The 19,855-nt window shown below is 43.6% G+C and overlaps 2 protein-coding genes across 2 annotated transcripts; both read right to left on the bottom strand.

Moving 5' to 3' along the window:
• Positions 1–599: 599 nt before the first annotated feature.
• Positions 600–11,900, bottom strand: LOC308169500 (carboxypeptidase Z-like; the record flags this gene model as incomplete). The annotated part of the gene is made up of 10 exons (XM_080544182.1): positions 600–952; positions 1,608–1,707; positions 2,012–2,151; positions 3,322–3,457; positions 3,940–4,098; positions 5,083–5,244; positions 6,437–6,666; positions 7,392–7,607; positions 10,052–10,438; positions 11,891–11,900. 10 exons carry the CDS (start codon positions 11,898–11,900, stop codon positions 600–602), a joined length of 1,893 nt encoding a protein of 630 aa, XP_080400308.1.
• Positions 11,901–15,317: 3,417 nt separating this feature from the next.
• On the bottom strand, positions 15,318–19,154 carry LOC308169230 (G-protein coupled receptor 26-like; the record flags this gene model as incomplete). Its single annotated transcript, XM_080543902.1, has 3 exons — positions 15,318–15,555; positions 17,527–17,640; positions 18,487–19,154. 3 exons carry the CDS (start codon positions 19,152–19,154, stop codon positions 15,318–15,320), a joined length of 1,020 nt encoding a protein of 339 aa, XP_080400028.1.
• Between the last annotated feature and the right edge of the window lie 701 nt (positions 19,155–19,855).

The following is a 19,855-nucleotide window of genomic DNA, read 5'->3' on the forward strand; positions in this document are numbered from 1 at the left end:
TAGTAGCCTCTGAGTAGCCAGGTGGGGGAGGAGCCTAGTTTAGTAGCCTCTGAGTAGCCAGGTGGGGGAGGAGCCTAGTTTAGTAGCCTCTGAGTAGCCAGGTGGGGGAGGAGCCTAGTTTAGTAGCCTCTGAGTAGCCAGGTGGGGGAGGAGCCTAGTTTAGTAGCTTCTGAGTAGCCAGGTGGGGGAGGAGCCTAGTTTAGTAGCCTCTGAGTAGCCAGGTGGGGGAGGAGCCTAGTTTAGTAGCCTCTGAGTAGCCAGGTGGGGGAGGAGCCTAGTTTAGTAGCCTCTGAGTAGCCAGGTGGGGGAGGAGCCTAGTTTAGTAGCCTCTGAGTAGCCAGGTGGGGGAGGAGCCTAGTTTAGTAGCCTCTGAGTAGCCAGGTGGGGGAGGAGCCTAGTTTAGTAGCCTCTGAGTAGCCAGGTGGGGGAGGAGCCTAGTTTAGTAGCCTCTGAGTAGCCAGGTGGGGGAGGAGCCTAGTTTAGTAGCTTCTGAGTAGCCAGGTGGGGGAGGAGCCTAGTTTAGTAGCTTCTGAATAGCCAGGTGGGGGAGGAGCCTAGTTTAGTAGCTTCTGAGTAGCCAGGTGGGGGTGGAGCCTAGTTTAGTAGCTCCTCAGTAGCCAGGTGGGGGTGGACCCCCCCGAGCGGACAAAGTAGCTCCACCACCAGGGCTTCTCCTGCCTCTCCTCCCCGTTGCGGCCCAGCTCCCTCATGGTGTAGCGCTCGAACTGGTTATACGGGTCGAACCGCTCGTAGGTCCCCATGGACGGGATGCTGTAGTCCTCCTCCATGTCCGGCTCCACCACGGCCTTCTGCAGCACAAAGTCCACCCTGCCTGCCTTCCGCATCTGGCCGGGGAGGTGGACCTTCTTCATGACCTTGGTGTAGCCGGGAGCAGAGGCGGTCAGGATGTGGACGCCTGAAGTCAGCAGCCGCCAGTAGTCTCCCTTCTCAGCTGGAGAGAGAGAGAGAGGGGGGGGGGGCAGAGAGAGAGAGAGGGAGAGAGAGAGAGAGAGAGAGAGAGAGAGAGAGAGAGAGAGAGAGGGAGAGAGAGAGGGAGAGAGAGAGAGAGGGGGGGGAAGGAATTTAGATTCATTTAGATTCACAACCTGCCATCTCAAGGAAAAAGGGAATAGCTTGTTACAGAAAACACAACTGTTATAGAAACTAAAGGCTTTCACACACAATCGTTTTAACTATGACTTCCTTTCTGAAAATAAACCACTCAGGTTTATTTATATAGCACATTTACAACGACAAAACAGCCGACCAAAGTGCTTAACAGATAAAACACTAGTAAAAGAAAACAACAAATTGTTGTGATGTCATAGCTGTAGCATGTTACCTGTGGTGATGTCATAGCTGTAACATGATACCTGTGGTGATGTCATAGCGGTGACATGTTACCTGTGGTGATGTCATAGCTGTAACATGTTACCTATGGTGATGTCATAGCTGTAACATGTTACCTGTGGTGATGTCATAGCTGTAACATGTTACCTGTGGTAATGTCATAGCTGTAACATGTTACCTGTAGTGATGTCATAGCTGATAGATGTTACCTGTAGTGATGTCATAGGTGCAACATGTTACCTGTAGTGATGTCATACCTGTGGTGATGTCATGCCTGATTCCTCTGACTGACACCCTCGCTCCTTTGATTCCGTTCCCATCTTCATCTTTTACTATGCCCTTTATTCCACGGTGGACCTGGACAGACAACCGACACAACGAATGCACCAAGGAATTTCTGATTGAATACAGGACATGGATGAATTAATCGGTATCAAACTGATAGTTTTTCATGTGGTAACCGTGGTCTGAAAGCGTTATGGAACTCGGAAAGCGGAGTGCCGTTACACCCCCTAGCTGTGCCAATATCCACGCTATACCGCGGCTTCTCGTTCCATAACTTAAGTCTTAAGTCTCCCCACAGCCTATAAGGAACAGGGGAAAGTCTTTTTAGTATTCAGCGTAAGCTCTCTCTCTCTCACTCTCTCTCTGTCTCTCTCACCGACTCCATGAAGGTGAGCAGCGCCTCCTTGTTGTCCTGCCATCCTGTGTACAGCTCCTCCTCAGCCGGGAACTTCTCACAGCTCAGCTCCACAGTCACCTCGAAACAGTTGGTGTGGAGATAGTTGAAGTCTTGCATACCTGACCAAAATGGATGGAAAGAGGAAATGTGTATTAGTAACAGAAATTAATCATTTTAATGTTTAGTTTAGTTTAGTTTGTTTAGCACACATGAGACGGTGCAAGGAGGGAACCAAGCCCAGAAGGCTTGTACATACAGTAGTTCCACTCCCGTCAACAGCAGCTGGGTTTCAATAAACCACAAAGAACACTTCATACATGTAAATAAAGATAAAAGAAACCACAAACAAAATCAGAAAACATAAAGAAAAGAAACAGAAATAGCCTGTTGAAATGTGTATTAATAACAGAAATTAATCCTTTTTAAAAAGGTGTTGATGGTTGAAATGGGCTTTTAGAATGTATGGATGAAACCAGCTTGGTTGGGTCTGAACTTGGCTTCTACTGGCAGTTAAACTGAATGAATCGTTGAGAAACGTCAATGTTTATATCACACATTCAATTGGTTCTCTTCTCTTACAGTAATAAGCTAAATACTTGTATCTAAATGTTAAGATAGTGTAACTTCCTACACCACTAGATGGCGGTCATGCTATAACTTGGTAAGTAAGCTCCACTAGGGTCACATAGCCTGTGCATTTCCAGGTACTGATCTGATACTGACATTTTTTTTATTGCCATGCAATCAACTTGTCAGTCAATTGTCAGTTGGAATCTGGTATTTTTGCTCTAAGCACAGTGTCAGCCATATTCGGCACCCCTGGAGCAATTAGTGGTTAAGTGCCTTGCTCAAGGGCACATGCAAGCTCCCCTCCTGAGGCGGGAATCGAGCCAGCGACCTTCCGATTGCTAGTTGACCTCTCTAACCTCTAGGCTGATGGAGGGATGACGCTGTACTGTATATGAAAACGTCTCATATACAGGGTGGCAGTTGAAATACAATATATACTTAACAAAGCTGTATTCAGCTTTTTAGACTTAAATGGACTGACTTATATAGCGCCTTATTCCAAAGCGCTTTACAATGGCCTCTCATTCACCCATTCACACACACATTCACACACCAATGGCGGCCAAGCTACCATGCAAGGCGTTGGACCGCTCATTGGGAGGAATTTGGGGTTCAGTGTCTTCGACATGTGGCCAGTCGGGGCTCGAACCACCGATCTGCCAACCTTACCATCATTAGATGCCGACTCTGCCTCCTCAGCCACAGCCTGACAGACTTACCACCTGGGAAGCTGTACCACTGCGCTCCGTTGACGATGCCGCCCTTACTGCCGAAGGAGGCGCCACAACTCTCACTCTCGTTGGTGTTCATGGTGGCGTGGGCGTCAGCGTACGTTCTCGCCACCTGCTTGAAAACCTGCAGGTGAAAAGAAAAACATTTACGTAACATTCTTAACTAATGTTTATTCTCTCATGACAATCATTTTTCATTCATTTCTATAGCTTTTGAATTGCTACTATTCATGCTACGAAATATCAAATCGGCAAACCAGAAACAGTACCCAACTCGAGATCCCCAAAACAAGAACAGCAAGACTCAAAACATCACCCATCCCGTTCTTTACAGCTCTCCTGAATACCAAATAACACAGGACGAACATCTTAGCCTTACCCATCACCGACATAGACTGTGTTGATAAATACTCAAGATTCAAGATTCAAGATTCATTAAGTTATTATCACAGTTTTTGTCCAAAATTGTGTTTTATATATGTTGTATTTCATTGATGTTGACGTGGCTGTAAATATTCTTGTATTTCAGTTTCACAAACTGCAAAAACAATATTCAATAAAGAAACTCGAACTTGAACTTGAACTACTATTTATCCAGCTCTCCACCTGTTCGTCTGGGGTGGGGGAGAACATCTTGTGCTCCAGGGGGTGTTTGGAGAGGTCGAAGGGGTAGGAGACCACCATCTCGCCCCCGTGGAAGTTAGCTGAGAGTACGAACGGGATGGACCGTATCCATTTCATGACAGCATAGGTCTCCGGTGCTACCTGCATTAGGAGTCACATCAGGGTAGAAGCATTTGTGAGACATTCTGATCATTTGGTCCGCATGTCGGCAACCAATCAAAATGTTCAGACTTTTCTTTTGAAAACACGGAACTACAGTACGTTTCAACGTTGTTGAGAATCACAACACAAACTCGCTAGTCGAGCTAAAATACTGCAAGGCAATGGATTTGGTGAGTAATCCCCCACTGCTACCTAGTGAACTATAACTACTTTACATTGTTAGCAGGCTCACAAAACAAGCTGCGTTAGTTGACTAGCGATGTGCCGTTGATTTTCAACAACGAGGAAACGTATTCACATTTTTCAAAAGAAAAGTCTGATCATTACATCGGATCCCGACATGAGGACCAAAGCATTAGAATGTGTCATAAACTTGAACAATAAACTTAAACTAATTTAAAGACATTAGATACCATTATACTGTACATAGACTAATTCTTCATAGACTAACTGTTCTTCTTTTTTTTTTGCACTGTGATCCTGTAATGCAGAGGCGGATTCAAATGGATAGAACTTCATACTGGTGGCCTGGGGTGGTCCAGTGGTCTAGCACCATGGCCTGGGGTGGTCCAGTGGTCTAGCACCATGGCCTGGGGTGGTCCAGTGGTCTAGCACCATGGCCTGGGGTGGTCCAGTGGTCTAGCACCATGGCCTGGGGTGGTCCAGTGGTCTAGCACCATGGCCTAGGGTGGTCCAGTGGTCTAGCACCATGGCCTGGGGTGGTCCAGTGGTCTAGCACCATGGCCTGGGGTGGTCCAGTGGTCTAGCACCGCGGTCTACAATGCACACATATGCCCATGTCGGCATGGGTTAAAATCCGGCCCATGCCCAGCTGACATGCCCTCACTCCCTTACTTTCCTGTCTGTCTTCACTATATCTAATAAAAATGAAAAATATGAGTGGAACTGCCCCACTCAGAAAAAAAAATAATATAAATAAATACAAATAGAATCATACTGTACCTTACCAAACCAGTAGGAGTCTGGGATTGGGATGTGGTCGGTGCGGAAGCCCTTGTGTCTGCGGCGGCTGTACGCGATGGCCGTCAGGTCCGGGAAGTTCCTGTTAAGGTCGATGTTCTGGGCGTTCGCTCGGCCACTGGTCCAACCGGTGTATCTGCTGGCCTGTAGGTTTCATACGGTGATGGTTACAGGAGGACGTGACTGGGTTGTTGGGTAACATGGATCCTCAGCTAGGTACTGTATTAATAATAATAATAACTTAAATGTATATAGCGCCTTTCACAAACCCAAGGTCGCTTTACAAGGGCATGGGACAAACAGAACAGAGCCAGAGAGACAAACACACAAAACAAGAAACAGTTAAACAGCTTCTACAGGTTGAATGCGATGGTGAATAGGTGGGTTTTAAATGGTGAATAGGTGGGTTTTAAATGGTGAATAGGTGGGTTTTAAATGGTGAATAGGTGGGTTTTAAATGGTGAATAGGTGGGTTTTAAATGGTGAATAGGTGGGTTTTAAGGGCAGCTTTGAATATGTCCAGGGCGGGAGAGTCACAGAGATCCTTGGGTAGAGAGTTCCAGAGGGTGGGTGGGGGGGGCTGCCACACTGAAGGCTCTGTACCCAAAGGTCCGGAGTTTGGCGCTGGGTTGGATGAGGAGGCCCGAGTTATTCAGTTAATCTAGGCATACTTGTCCACTACACGTTATATATTCCACATTTCTGGATCTCTTAAAAAGTGTGCAAATAGGAGTCTGTGGAACACATTTCACAAATTTCAAGAGAGGAGGCAGCCTCATATATTCCAGAAACAGCAGTGAGACCCCATGTGAGCCAAACTACAGTACATTCAGTACATTTCTTACCATTTAGCAGATGCTTTTCATCCAAAGCGACTTACACTTAGAGATTCCAGGGAGACAGTCTCCCTGGAGTAACTCAGGGCTAAGTGCCTTGTACTCAAGGGACACACTAGTGGTGGAGATTTGAACTCATGACGAACTCCAACAACTCACTATCCACTATGCCACCACTACCCCAGTAAGAGCGATAGGCTATTTGGGGCGGCTGTGGCGACTGTGGCTCAGGAGGTAGAGCCGGCGTCTTACGATCGCAAGGTGGGCAGATCGGCGGTTCGACCCCCGGCTGGCCGCATGTCGAAGTGTCCTCGGGCAAGACACTGAACCCCAACTTGCTCCCAATGAGCGGGCCGGCCGGCGCCTTTCATGGTAGCTTGGCCGCCATTGGTGTGTGAATGTGTGTGTGTGAAGTGAATGGGTGAACGAGAGGCCGTTGTAAAGCGCTTTGGACTAAGCTGCTATATAAGTCAGTCCGTTTACATTTACCATCTACTCACTTCCTCATTCTCGGGGTCGTCGTTGCTCTGGGCCTCTGCGGCCGCCAGCTCGTAGCCGTCAGGGTTCATGGAGGTCAGGATGTGGACGCGCGTGGTGTTGATCAGGGTCTGGATCCTCTGGTTCCCCAGCAGGTACTCAGAACACAGGTACTGGACCAGGTAGATCAACAGCTGACGGCCCATCACCTCGTTACCGTGCATGTTGCCGATGTATTTAATCTCCGGTTTAACTGGGGGGGAACAGACATCATGTGGTTTAACTGGGGGACACAGAGGTAATGTGGTTTAACACTAGAACAGTCATAAGGGGTCATTTGTCATTTGTGAGTAAAGAAAAATGTTATATCTTTGCACTCGATCAAATTTCAGGACCGTCCTTTCGTGACTTTTCCTAGATATGTGCGTTCTACCACCCAGTATCCTTACATTTTCAAAATCACATCAGGATAAGCTAGTACGAAGCTATTTTGCAGTTTTTCTGTGTAGGAAGCAGGCCAATTTACAAGAGGCCAAATAGTGATCATTGTGTGTAAATAGCAGCTTGAGCATTGTAAAGAGTGGGTCATTTTACCCCGAGGCGGCTCTTTTAGTAAAAAAAAAAGGCTGTTCTAGGCACGGCTGTTCTGTAGTGTTAACTGGGGACACAGACGTCATGTGGGTTAACTGGGGACACAGTGAGACTTATCAAAACAAGCATGGATTTTCCTTTAGTGACGTCGACGGAATACCCCCCAGAATAGGGCTTTATTATCTCTAGACTATAAATCACATTGTCGAGGCTTTTGTTTGTTTCCATTCGACGTCACGTAAGTCAACGGTCTTAAGCCAACATAATATGTACTGTGCGTGTGTACAAAGTGCATTGAAAAAATACATAAATCAAACATTGGTACACAAACAGACATTGGTAGGACATGTTTGACTGTTTGATGACCCGCCAGGAACCCTGACTTACGTAACTCGTGTTCGCCAGGGTTGTTGGAGAACTCGATCACCAGCAGGTCCTTGCCCTCCGTGCTGCGTCCGATGCTGTAGGTGGTGGAGATGTCGGAGCATCTCGCGGCCGTCTTCTTCAGGACGTTGATCAACTGGCTGTTGGTGGTGTAGGTGAACTGGATGATGGTGGACGGCTCCTCGGGGGAGACGTTGGCTTGGGCGACTTCCTGTTCCTCTATGATAAAGAAGAGAGAGACGGATCAAGTCGAAAAAGTCCCCCAGTGCATCTAATGACACTTATATCGTAATGGACTGACTTATATAGCGGCCTTATTCCAATGCGCTTTACCCATTCACTCGTTCACCCATTCACACACACATTCACTCGTTCACCCATTCACACACACATTCACATTCACACACCAATGGTGGCAAGCTGCCATGCAAGGTGCCGGCCCGCTCGTTGGGAGAAATTTGGGGTTCAGTGTCTTGCCCAAGGACACTTCGACACGTGGAATGGGGGGGCCACGAACCGCCGATCTGCCAACCTTGCGATCATTAGACGGCGGCTCTACCTCCTGCGCTACAGCCGCCCCTAGCACCTAAATTGACAGCTTGAATTTAATGAACAAATCACATTTGAAGGATAGTCATAGTCTCAATACTGGAGGTGCAGCCTCATCCCCTACCCATCATCCTACCTCCCCAAGTACCTATATAATATCGTAACCTCATAGCATAATTGCCTAAGTCATATTTTGGCCAAATTGAGATATCTGCCTAACTCTACTCTCCTAAAACTGCTGATTCACTGTGTGTTATTTGCTTGTTACATTCCAAAATCACTATCTGCCCAAGTCATCTCAAGTCAAGTCATTTTTGACACTACATACAAAGATGACTCGGCTGACCACAAGTGAAGCATGACTTAGGCAATTATGCTATGAGGCTAACGATATAACACCTATATATATATAATGCATTTGTAACATCATAGGTAAACAATTGAACCAAGCCAAATCATAAGAGTAGGGACAGTTTGAGTTTGAAATCAATCAGTATGGGAATAGTTATACAGCTCAGAGGTACTGCTGCCAGACATCTGCGTGGAAACAGGTTTTATTCCACATTGACTGACTGCACAATGTACCAACACACACTTTCTGTGTGCAGGACACTTTAAATCCCCTCCCCCAATGGTATTTAGGGCCATTTTATTAGAATTAAAGTCCAGCTTGGACTTGGTTGAACGTTCTGACGTGTGACTGGTGGTGCAGAACAGCTGTTAAAATAAACAGATAGATTGCGAGACAGGAAGAGAGGCGTCATGAGTGAGCCTTCACAGAGCACAGACACAGCCCAACGTGTGTTGCAGCCACAGCAGGAAACTAAACATTTCACTTCTACTAAATCTAAATCACATTTTGCTTACATCTGGAATCAAAGTTTAGAAACATACATTAGCTTGAGTAATAGTAGATTATAGTCAATGTTAACGGCCATGCTTGCTGACATTAAGCGGCACATCATCTGTTCTATTTGTCTTCCCAGACGGCTCACACATGATGTTGTTGTGAGGAAGCATGGCTCCACTCAGCAATGGAAATAAATGTACTTCACTTATATAGCGCCTTTATCCAAAGCGCTTTACAACGGCCTCTCATTCACCCATTCACACACCACATTCACACACCAATGGCGGCCAAGCTACCATGCAAGGCGCCGGCCGGCCCGCTCACTGGGAGCAATTTGGGGTTCAGTGTCTTGCCCAAGGACACTTCGACATGTGGCCAGCCGGGGGCTCGAACCGCCGATCTACCAACCTTCAAATCACTAATGTTCATTGCTCATGAGTTGTAATAAAGGCATAAAAAAGGTTTTCAAACTATGAAGTCCAGCGGATGCTATGCTTTCTGGGGGTATTTCAATGTTTCAAAGGTATTGAGGCAAAATAAAACATCAAAACAACCACAGGACAACAGAGATATAGATGTGGATGAGGACATTCAAATGTGCCTATGAATTATGGAAGTGTTTTTGTGGCAGACAGCTGGCACGAAGCTACATGGAAATAGCCATCATTGTTGATCCTCTAACAAAGCTGCTGACATCAGAGAGGCCTTCATCTCATCTCACTGAATTCACTCACATCATTGAATTTTCTAAATCAAAGCAATGGAAGAGACACAGTCTGAAAATGTCCCTTTTAGTGAACAAAGCCATGCCTGAAGAAGGTGAATTGAGTGTGCGGATGGTGTTATTTTGCACTTATTTTGATATTCTTCAGTTCCAGCCACTTCAGCCAAAGTCTGATCACGGATGAGCGGGGGTATTTTCACTATTTTGGAGTGAACAAAGCCATAAACATCCTTCAAACATACAGTATGATCATGGGTCATATGATATGGAGCGGGCCATCATTCTTTATCGCTCCAATAAACTTGACAGACTGCTAGCATATCAGCCCAATAGAGCTCTCAGCTTTCTCTGTGTACCACATGTACAAAAGAAGAGATTTGGTGAGGCTGCATTCTCATTTTATGCACCCAGATTGTGGAATGCACTGCTTGTTCACAATAGGGATGCAACCTCAGCACATATCTTCAAGTCAAGACTAAAAACCCATCTTTTTAATATTGCCTTTAAATGACTAAATAATTAAATCGGTAAATCTGTTACTCTGGTAAGCACCTCTCAGGCCCTCCAGCGGGTCGTAGCATCCCTCCTGGTCGCTGACGAAGAAGCGGTCGCAGTCCAGGAAGTAGGGCCAGGCCATGTCGATGCCCTCGAAGGCGTGGCCGCAGCTCCTACGCACCGCCTCGCAGGTCGTCCGGCAGGGCTTCAGCACCTTGTCCTTCTCACAGCGCGGCACCAACACGGAGCAGCCCAGGATACGGATATCCGGGGAGCACTCCCCCTTGAGCAGGGAGTGGATCACACTCAGCAGGAGGTACTCTGTGCCCGCCTCGGCCTCCTCGCGGGTCCTGTGGCCCAGGGTGTTGGGGAACATGGTCTGGCTGTAGGACATGTCCTCACAGTAGCTCAGCAACATGTCTGAGCATTTGGCTAGGGTTGAAATTAAAAGAGTTAGGGTTGGGCGGTGAGTTCAGAAAAGATGGGGGGATGTTTTAGTAGATTACCTGCATATTCACACATTCACACAGCTTTATAGCAGCAATGAATCATACGTAGGCTACATAGATAATAAGCTCTGAGGGAAATTATTAAGGGAGATATTTCTATATGTTTGATTTATTGCCATACTTCGTCATGTTTGTAATCAAGATGGGTGCTTCTGCTGTGAGAATATCTTAAGAGCTGTAAGCTACAATTGTAGCAAAAGTAGGCATAGAGTCAAGGAGGAACTGTTTCTATGAACCCGTTGTGTTTTCGCTATAAGAGTTAAAAGGACTGCCCTTATTCTCTTTTCTCTCTCATTCGATATATAAATTGGGTTAGAGTTAGGGTTAGGGTTAATCTAACCCTAACCCTAAGAGTTTTTGAAGAATAAAAGATAAGTGGTACAGTAAGAAAGGTCATCATTTCCTTCATTAGGAAATGTAAACAACCTGGGATTGATCAACTATATGTGCTGGAAATAAGAAACATTATATATATATATATATATATATATATAGAGAGAGAGAGAGAGAGAGAGATAGAGAGAGAGAGAGAAAGAGAGAGAGAGAGAGAGAGAGAGGGAGAGAGAGAGAGAGAGACAGAGAGAGAGAGAGAGAGAGAGAGAGAGAGATAGAGAGAGAGAGAGAGATTATGTTAATATTACATCAGTTGCTTCCGCAGCGCCCTCTGTCATTAACTCCCAACTATTTCAATTATCTCTGGAAATTAGAGTTTTAATATTTCATCAGCCATCGATCATCCAAAAATATACTTGATAGCTGAGATAGGGCCTTGAGGCTAGATCCCATTCAGCCTAATTTAGTGTGATCTCAGTACAAGTGTGTAAAACACTGAGTGCGATGCTCAGTCTCCTAGTGAATCATGCAGGGCTACCGGACACTTTTAACTTTAAAGAAGAAAAATTAAATATGAATTCGATATAATTTATTAAAATCGAAGAACAAAAAAGACGTGTGTGCGCCATCTTCACATTCCTCGCTGTGGCTCTCCTTAAAATGATCACGAATGCTAAAAATGTCTTCAATAAATTACTAAATAAGTTGAATTCAACCCATCTGTGCAACAACATAATAGTTCACATGATTGCAGAATGAATAGCATAGTCTTTGGAGGCCATATTATTTTTTGTCCCTCATTTGAGTCATTTACACACTGTGTAGATCAAGCTTGACACAGACTCTTACCCCACCCCCATAGACACTATATATTGTAAATATTCATTCATATTCATATTCATATCTTACTTTATTTTATATCTATGCTCCTTGATGTTTTTTTACACTACTTGCTTTTTAATCCTTATTATTATTATTATTATTATTATGTTGCCTGTTTGCACCAACAACCACAGCAAATTCCTTGTATGTGAAAACCTACATGGCGTCATTCTGATTCTGATTTGAATCAATGACACACTGTGGTGATCAAGCTTTCACTAGAAACTCAGCAAATTCCTCAAATGTCTCTCGATCCTGACACCCTCCCCAGTCCCTGCTGATGTAAGGCATACCAGTTACATGATGCAGCTACCAGAGTAGACCAGTCAGGGGAAATCCTGATTTAATGTATTTAAATGTTTGGCTCTGGGGCTAGAACATGTGAACATGTTGATAAGGGGTGTAGAGTTACTATTTCTACAGGCACTGTATTTTAATGCATAGGCTATGCTGCCTGCAGTGTGTGTGTGTGTGTGTGTGTGTGTGTGTGTGTGTGTGTGTGCGCGCGTGCGCGTGCGCGTGCGCGTGCATGTGCGTGTGTGTGTGTGTGTGTGTGTGTGTGTGTGTGTGTGTGTGTGTGTGTGTGTGTGTGTGTGTGTGTGTGTGTGTGTGTGTGTGTGTGTGTGTGTGTCAGAGAATGCAGAATACATACGTTTTTCTTCAACTCGTTCTTTGCAATGACCTGCACATAAACACAAGGCCTACGTTAGATAGTAGATACAGAACAGTTTTTATCATCACCTAGGCATATTGCCACACAGTAAAAGGTCTTATTATAAACCTGCTATCCAGCTCCATCATCTCTCAATTGTCTCTCTGTCATTAACATTTTATTACTTTTCTAATGAAAATTCTTGATCTTCATCAGGTGATCACTTGAGGAATGCAGCTCTCAATTCTACTCTTACGGTACTTTACTCTTTTACCAAGAAGTTAATTCACTGAAAGAGAAGTCTTGTTGAAACTTGTTGTTAGACCTACTGAACTTCTCATCGGAATATCGTGACGTTAGAATTACAAGGTTCTATCTCCATTTTTGTCAAAATTGAGTTTTTTACATAATCTGATCCATTATGTGCCTGTGTGGTGTTATTTTTTTAAATGTTTACATTTTTTAGTTAGTAATTAATAAAATACAAAGGTTCCATCTCACAAAACATAATGGAATGTAAAAACGTTGACACTCAATATCTCTGAACTGCCCTAAACGGAGATAGAACCTTATAATTCTAAGCTCACGATATGTTTAATGTTGTCACTTTTGTAGCAGTTTGTAGCATTATAAACTCACTATAACATACACAACCATTACATCAGCCATGCCTTACCCTACATGAGACAAGAAGCTACTTTACGACCACATAGGCGTACATGTCTATGCATAGCAGCGTCATGTCTAGGCTGGATCAGTATGCATGCAGTATCAATGAACCAAATGAGTCACTTTACCGAGAAATAATTCGTCCCCGGGTTCGCAGCGCGGAGGGGCGCACCGGGAGACCGTTATCCACACGCACAGAAACACCAAAGTGTCCCATGTCCTCCGCTGGTATTCCATTATGGTGATAAGTGTCACTTCAACGCGCGTCTAACGTCTAATTACATTTAGCACTTCGAAGGCACTTCGCACACAGTAAGTTTATTACACGTATTACGGTCGGGGCTATCAAATTACATTAGGAAATGTTCCGGAGAGAAGTTCAGACTGGAGGAAGAGAAGTTGCGTGTTGCTTTCCATCCTGACTGACTGACACCTGTTACTACGACCGAGTCTGGCGATGCCATTACTATGGACTGGTCTGCTTATTCTAATCTTCATGCATGCTGTGCACTTGCACCATGAAATAAAGCTTTCATTCATTCATTCATTCATTCATTCATTCATTCATTCATCACCAAACTTAAACAACATTACAAAATAATGTGTTAAACACACGACTGTACATACAGTAGGTTCGTAGTTCAGAAGCTTACTGGAACTTATTTGAGATGTAGAAGTGTTGCAGGCTGCCTTTGTAATTGCAAAACACCTGGTTAATCTGCTTACATAAATGCCAGAGGCACCAACTACCAGCTTCCAAGTAATTCATGCATGGATAAAACGTCACAACATATCAACAGACACATTCAAAATGTTATTGAAGTTACCTCATCGTCCCATTGGCAATATTGAAGGTCGATTGTTATTTATTTGACAGCTTTATTGCACATTTTTTCACAAACAGCTTCACTCACACACTGCCAAAGTACAGCAAGTGGCCTACAGGAATAAAATATACGTGGGGCCTTGTCTACTCTACACATCTAAACAAACACGTGTTTGATAGCAAGTAGTGACAACAGCCTATTCAACCATAATAAAAAGCACACACATTGAGATCTGGCACAAAACACAACAATGTGTTAAAGCACTTAGAACAAAATGACATTCCTCTGCTACATCACGTTGCCTTTTAAATAAGGTCATTTAAACAAATAAATAGGATGGTTTTCTCATACAGTGCAAAAGACTTAAAAGATAAAATCGTGTATTTGTAAATATCCATACAAACATTTTCCAAGAAATTACCTGTCAAAATAGAAGTAGTACTGTACATAGTAGTACAAATGCTTTTCCAGTGAAAACTGTAGTAGTTACATTCAGTTACAACATAACGCTTTGATATCATAGTCAAATGATACAAAATGCCTTTGGCTTTGTAACTACGGTAGTAGAGTCTGAGAGAATTATACAAAGTGCATCGATGTCCAGTGATTATTAACATGACATTGGGAGCAAACCGTAAAGTAGTCTCACACAGTCCATATACATCACATACAGGCCATCTAATTGGCAGAGCTTGCCACTGAAACTATCTGTTCAATGAAAACAGTACACAGAATTACTATAGAACTTAGAAATAGCCTGATGTCCTTGGTAGCTTAGCCCAATGGCTGCTAACCAGCTAGCAGCTAGCTTTCACATCCTCCCCCCCCAGAGCCACTGACAGGACCTCTGTTGCATGTCTTTGTATCCTACTGTTCACATAAGGCTGCTAAATGTGTCTTAGTCAGATCCTTTATGAAGAGGTTGACAACAAAAAAAGAAGCCCACTCTCAATGATCCCTCATTTTATGATTTGACCGAGTCTATGGTTGATTCGATAACATTGATTGTGTGTGTGTGTGTGTGTGTGTGTGTGTGTGTGTGTGTGTGTCTGTCATAGATCAGACTTCCTTGTTTACCAGTACTGTCTGGAGCATACAGTAGTCTCCATACAGTATGCAATCATCCTCCTATCTATCATTCCCACTTTCTCTCTCTGTTCTGTCTATCCCCTCGTGTCTTCCTGTCTTTCTCTTTCTTTTCCTCCCACAGTCTCTCACTCTGTCACTCTCTCTCTCTCTCTCACACACACACACACACTCTCTCTCCCTCTCTCTCTCTCACACACACACTCTCTCTCTCTTCTCTCCATCTTCCACCCCCCCTTCTTTCTCACCTCTAATCCTCCTCCTCTTCCATGAGGAAACCTTTATTATTATTTTGGGACTGCTGTGGTGGTTTTAAGATGTTTTTTTAATGTTCTTGCGGGCGGGTGCCGTGATTAACTGATCCTCTGGAGACAGTAGTCGTTCTCCGTGTCCAGAGAGCTGTTGTGTCCAGACGAGGGGTAGAGGTCTCGGCGCAGCAGTCTGTTGACGAACGTGACCAGGACCTTCTTGTACTGCTGACGCAGGAGCGAGTAGGCGAAGGGGTCGGACGCCGCCTTGCTGTACGTCAGGCACTTAGTGAAGATCCCCCAGTGGCGGTTGATGCCCACGAACGGATGGAGCTCGACCAGCCTATAAGGAAGGAGGAAGAGGAGGAAGAGGGCAACGTTGAATAAATATGATAGGTAGAGAGAGAGAGAGAGAGAGAGAGAGAGAGAGTGATAGATAGATAGGTAGGTATAGAGAGAGAGAGAGAGAGAGAGAGAGAGAGAGAGAGATAGATAGATAGATAGATAGATAGATAGATAGATAGATAGAGAGAGAGAGAGATAGATAGATAGATAGGTAGGCAGAGAGAGAGAGAGATAGGTGGATAGATAGGTAGGTAGAGAGAGATAGATAGATAGATAGATAGATAGATAGATAGATAGATAGATAGATAGATAGATAGATAGATAGATAGATAGATAGATAGATAGATAGATAGATAATGAACAGTCACTTATACAGAGTATGGTGACAGTAAATATGTCGGATTTAGCTGTGAGGTAATTTGCATCCGTAGTCCTCATGACATAAAAGAAAACAAGAATAATGGACAACATCACAACAGAATACAACAGGACATAAAACAATGAGCATGTGACCACAGGGACATACATTGGTGCACAGGAAGAGGGCAACATTGAATAAATATGATAAATAGCCTTACAGAAAAGGCCTAATGCTCACTATATTCAAAGTACTTTATCCATCTTAGAAACAAATTGGATTGTGTCTTCATTTTGTATATGTTTTGCTACTGTAAGTGATTATGTAATAGTTCAGTTGTTATTGCTGTTCATCCTAGCCATGAAGTATAGTATTACGAGGCTCTAAGACTGACAGTAGTTTAGAATACTGGATGAATCTATGCTATGGATGAATTGAATGCCCAGAGAATCAGGTTCCCATATAGGGAATGAATAGACATATTGCACTATGACCATATTTTTATGTATTATACCTGCCAGTGTAATGTATGTGTTATATAACCTAAACATTGTGACAATAAGAATGTGCTTGCTCAAGAAATATGTCAAATATATCAAGTTAATTGCGTAGTTCAGTGATATATCTTCATAGGAGTGTTCTCCCCTCAACGACAACGGTTCATCGAGGCTATTTCCCAGAGGGTACCGGGGTCAGAGGTCATGCCAATTACCGAGACCATTTTCCCTCACTAATTAGTTCCTCATATCCCCCAGGTGCTCACCGCCACGCCGGGCTCATGGCACTGTATCATCATCCCAGAACAAAGCACCCGCATGACATTTCATTTGACGTGCCCTGAAGCGCTCACACATGACGACGCGTCTAACACACAATCTATGATGTGGAGCTCTATTGACCCTTGGTTTAAATCACCTCTGGGCGATGCTATTCTCGGTTTATTTGGTTGATCCCAAAGTCATCTCATGATTCATGATTCGATGACGTGATAATAGATTAGCCATTAAAAGTATGGTTTGATGAAGGATGTTTAGCTACAATGGAGCTAGACGTACGTTTTCATGAACATAACACCAAGCCATGATGGGATGCAGTTCAATTAAACATCATGTGTGCAATTCGCCCAAACTGGCATACATAATTATTACGCAACTTATCTTTTCTTTTTTTCGTTCCTTTCTCTCTTTACTGAGCAATTTAGCAAATCTGTGAGACAGTGACCCTTTACTTATGCTTCACAGTACATGAAACAGCTATTGTTCATATATATTTATGTCATGCATTAGGTTTTTATATTTTTAATAATGGCTTATGGATACATATTGTGTTTATTGTCCCTTTTGATGTTGTTTTTGTGATGTGTAGCTATGTTTTTAATATGTAACACACGGCATACATTCCTGGTAACCATTGTTTGCTTGGTAATAATGTTCTGTAATAACGTTCTGTAATAACGTTCTGTAATAACGTTTTCTGATTGTGATTCTCATATTACATTTCATGAACAAAGTCTTCTCATCTGGTGTATAGGGACTGTAGTAACGATACCGTGTGTTTATTGTGGGTTAATTAAATCTTTATTCTAGCTGCCTTCCAGTAAATTTCACTTACCTTGTAATAACATAAGGAGCGAAACAGATGATGAAGGAGCCAATGAAAATGCTAATCTTCTTGGTAGCTCTCTGTTTCCGCCTCTTTTGTTCCACTAGACATCTTTGTTTCACACTGAAAATGATAATATATCAACGTATATCAATCCAGAAATATAAAATAACACAAATAACAAAATATTTAACTCTTAACAAGTTTCTTTACATTATGTGTAACACCATCTTCTCGGTATGTTGCTCTAAAGCTGAAACTCAACTTTAAAGGGGCAATCTACGATTGTTACATCAATTTTGGGACCTTTAAATCAATATATAGGCTAGATATAGCCATCAGTCTTTCCCCATCAGAACCTAAAATATAATCTTGTTTTACTCCATTGTTTGTAAACAATGTCATTGTAAACAAACACTATGTAGCTTCATAAAAGAGTTAAAACTATAACTTTGATCTCATCATGGAGGGTCAATCGTCGCATCTATAGCTCCATCTATGAAACTGAGAATGGTTACATTTCTCCGACTCCATCCTTCAGCTGTTTACCAAAAAACGTGTGGGGGGGGGGGGGGGGGACATGCCTTGTTGTTGCTTGAATTTGACTGATTGCCCTTTTAAATCAACGTCATATTATTCTGTAATCTGTTTACTACTCGTGACGTTAGAATGATAAGGTTCTATCTCCATTTTTTGCAAAATTGAGTTTTTTACATAATCTGATCCATAGGTGTTTATTAATGCCTGTGTGATGTTATTTTTAAAATGTTGACATTTTTGAGTTAGTAATTCATAAAATACAAAGGTTCCATCTCACAAAACATAATGGAATGTAAAAACTTTGATGCTCAATATCTCTGAACTACCCTAAACGGAGATAGAACCTTATAATTCTAAGCTCACGTACTGTATGTAGCCTGCTGTGAATGTTGAATACAGACATCAGACGTGCATGAATATAATAAATACCTTGGGTGAATATCTACCAACAAGAAAATAGTCTGCATGGTTATGATGTCAATTCTCTTGCAGTGAAACCGTGCAACTTTCAACACCTTCAAGTATGTGAAGCACAGGATCAGAAGGGAGAGCATGAAACTAGTGGCGTGGAAAACGACGGTGAAAACTACGAACTTAATCCGATCGTTCTCCTGGTTCAGGTGGAAGGTGCAGGAGGCGTATGTGTGGCTGTAGTCCACCCAGGAGAACAGCAGCGCGACGAACGAGAAGGTGAGAGAGTGGAGCCACGAGTAACACACCATGATCACCGCGTCCTTGTATCGCATCTTACTGGAATAACTCAAAGGGAACACCACCGCTATCCACCGGTCTATGCTCAGAGCTGCCATGCTCAACATAGTGTTCGCAGTCAAGAACGTCTCCAGAAAGCTCACTGTGTGGCAAAGGCAATCCCCAAAAGGTTGCTGGTTTCGTATAATCCCCACCAAGGTCGATGGCATGTTTAAAACGGTGATGAGGATGTTGCAGAAGGACAAGTTCATGGTGAAGATGCCCGGCACCTGCCGGCGTATGTCGGTGCTGTGGACGAAACATAGCAGCACCAGCAAGTTGGACAACAACGAGACGATCGCGACCACCACAATGAACAAAGCGAAGAGGAATTCCGCCAAGTCCATTTCTCAAGTCACTTCAAAAAAAAGTCCTCTTGCCGATTACCTGTTGAGATAACGTGCACATAACATAACATCCACCATGGTTTCCCCACCGTCGATCATCTCCTATGAGCATCTCCTCATTCCTGGTTAGAGAGATTAACTCCTGCTGGTCGTTTTACCATCTCCAAGTTCTTGGAGAGCTGCTGTCCAGCGTGCTGAAGTGCGACGCGCGCGTCTATTGAGCCCCGAAACCATTTTCTAAAGCCCGTCAAAACTTGATTGTTTATAGGCTAATGTTGTCCACTATGTCCACTATTAGTGAAACAACATTCGTTGAAATGTTGAAGTTGAGCATATCAATCACACATGGATCGTGGACTGATGTTTGGTACACCCGCTCTCCCTGCTCCTGCATGAAAACACTGGTGGAACGAAAACGCGCCCCCACCGTGCTGTGCGCAGAGTATGCGTAGCCACGCGTATAGCCTGAAAAAAAAAAAACTGTCGACCCAGTCAACCCTGCCACAATGCATAATGTTTGCGTAATATGTAGGCTATGATGTGCTATGCTTGGTATAGCATCACGTAAGGAAATAGAGGTACAACAACCAGACCAACTGTAGCATCATCAATCAACTGGAAAATTATACTTTATTCCATAATTAATTCACATGCAAGCCCCTATCGTCACTTAGGCATATTACTGGTCCCCAAAGCTATTG

The sequence above is a fragment of the Nansenia antarctica genome (genome assembly GCF_963989245.1).
Source record: "Nansenia antarctica genome assembly, chromosome: 13".
NCBI lineage: Eukaryota > Metazoa > Chordata > Actinopteri > Argentiniformes > Microstomatidae > Nansenia > Nansenia antarctica.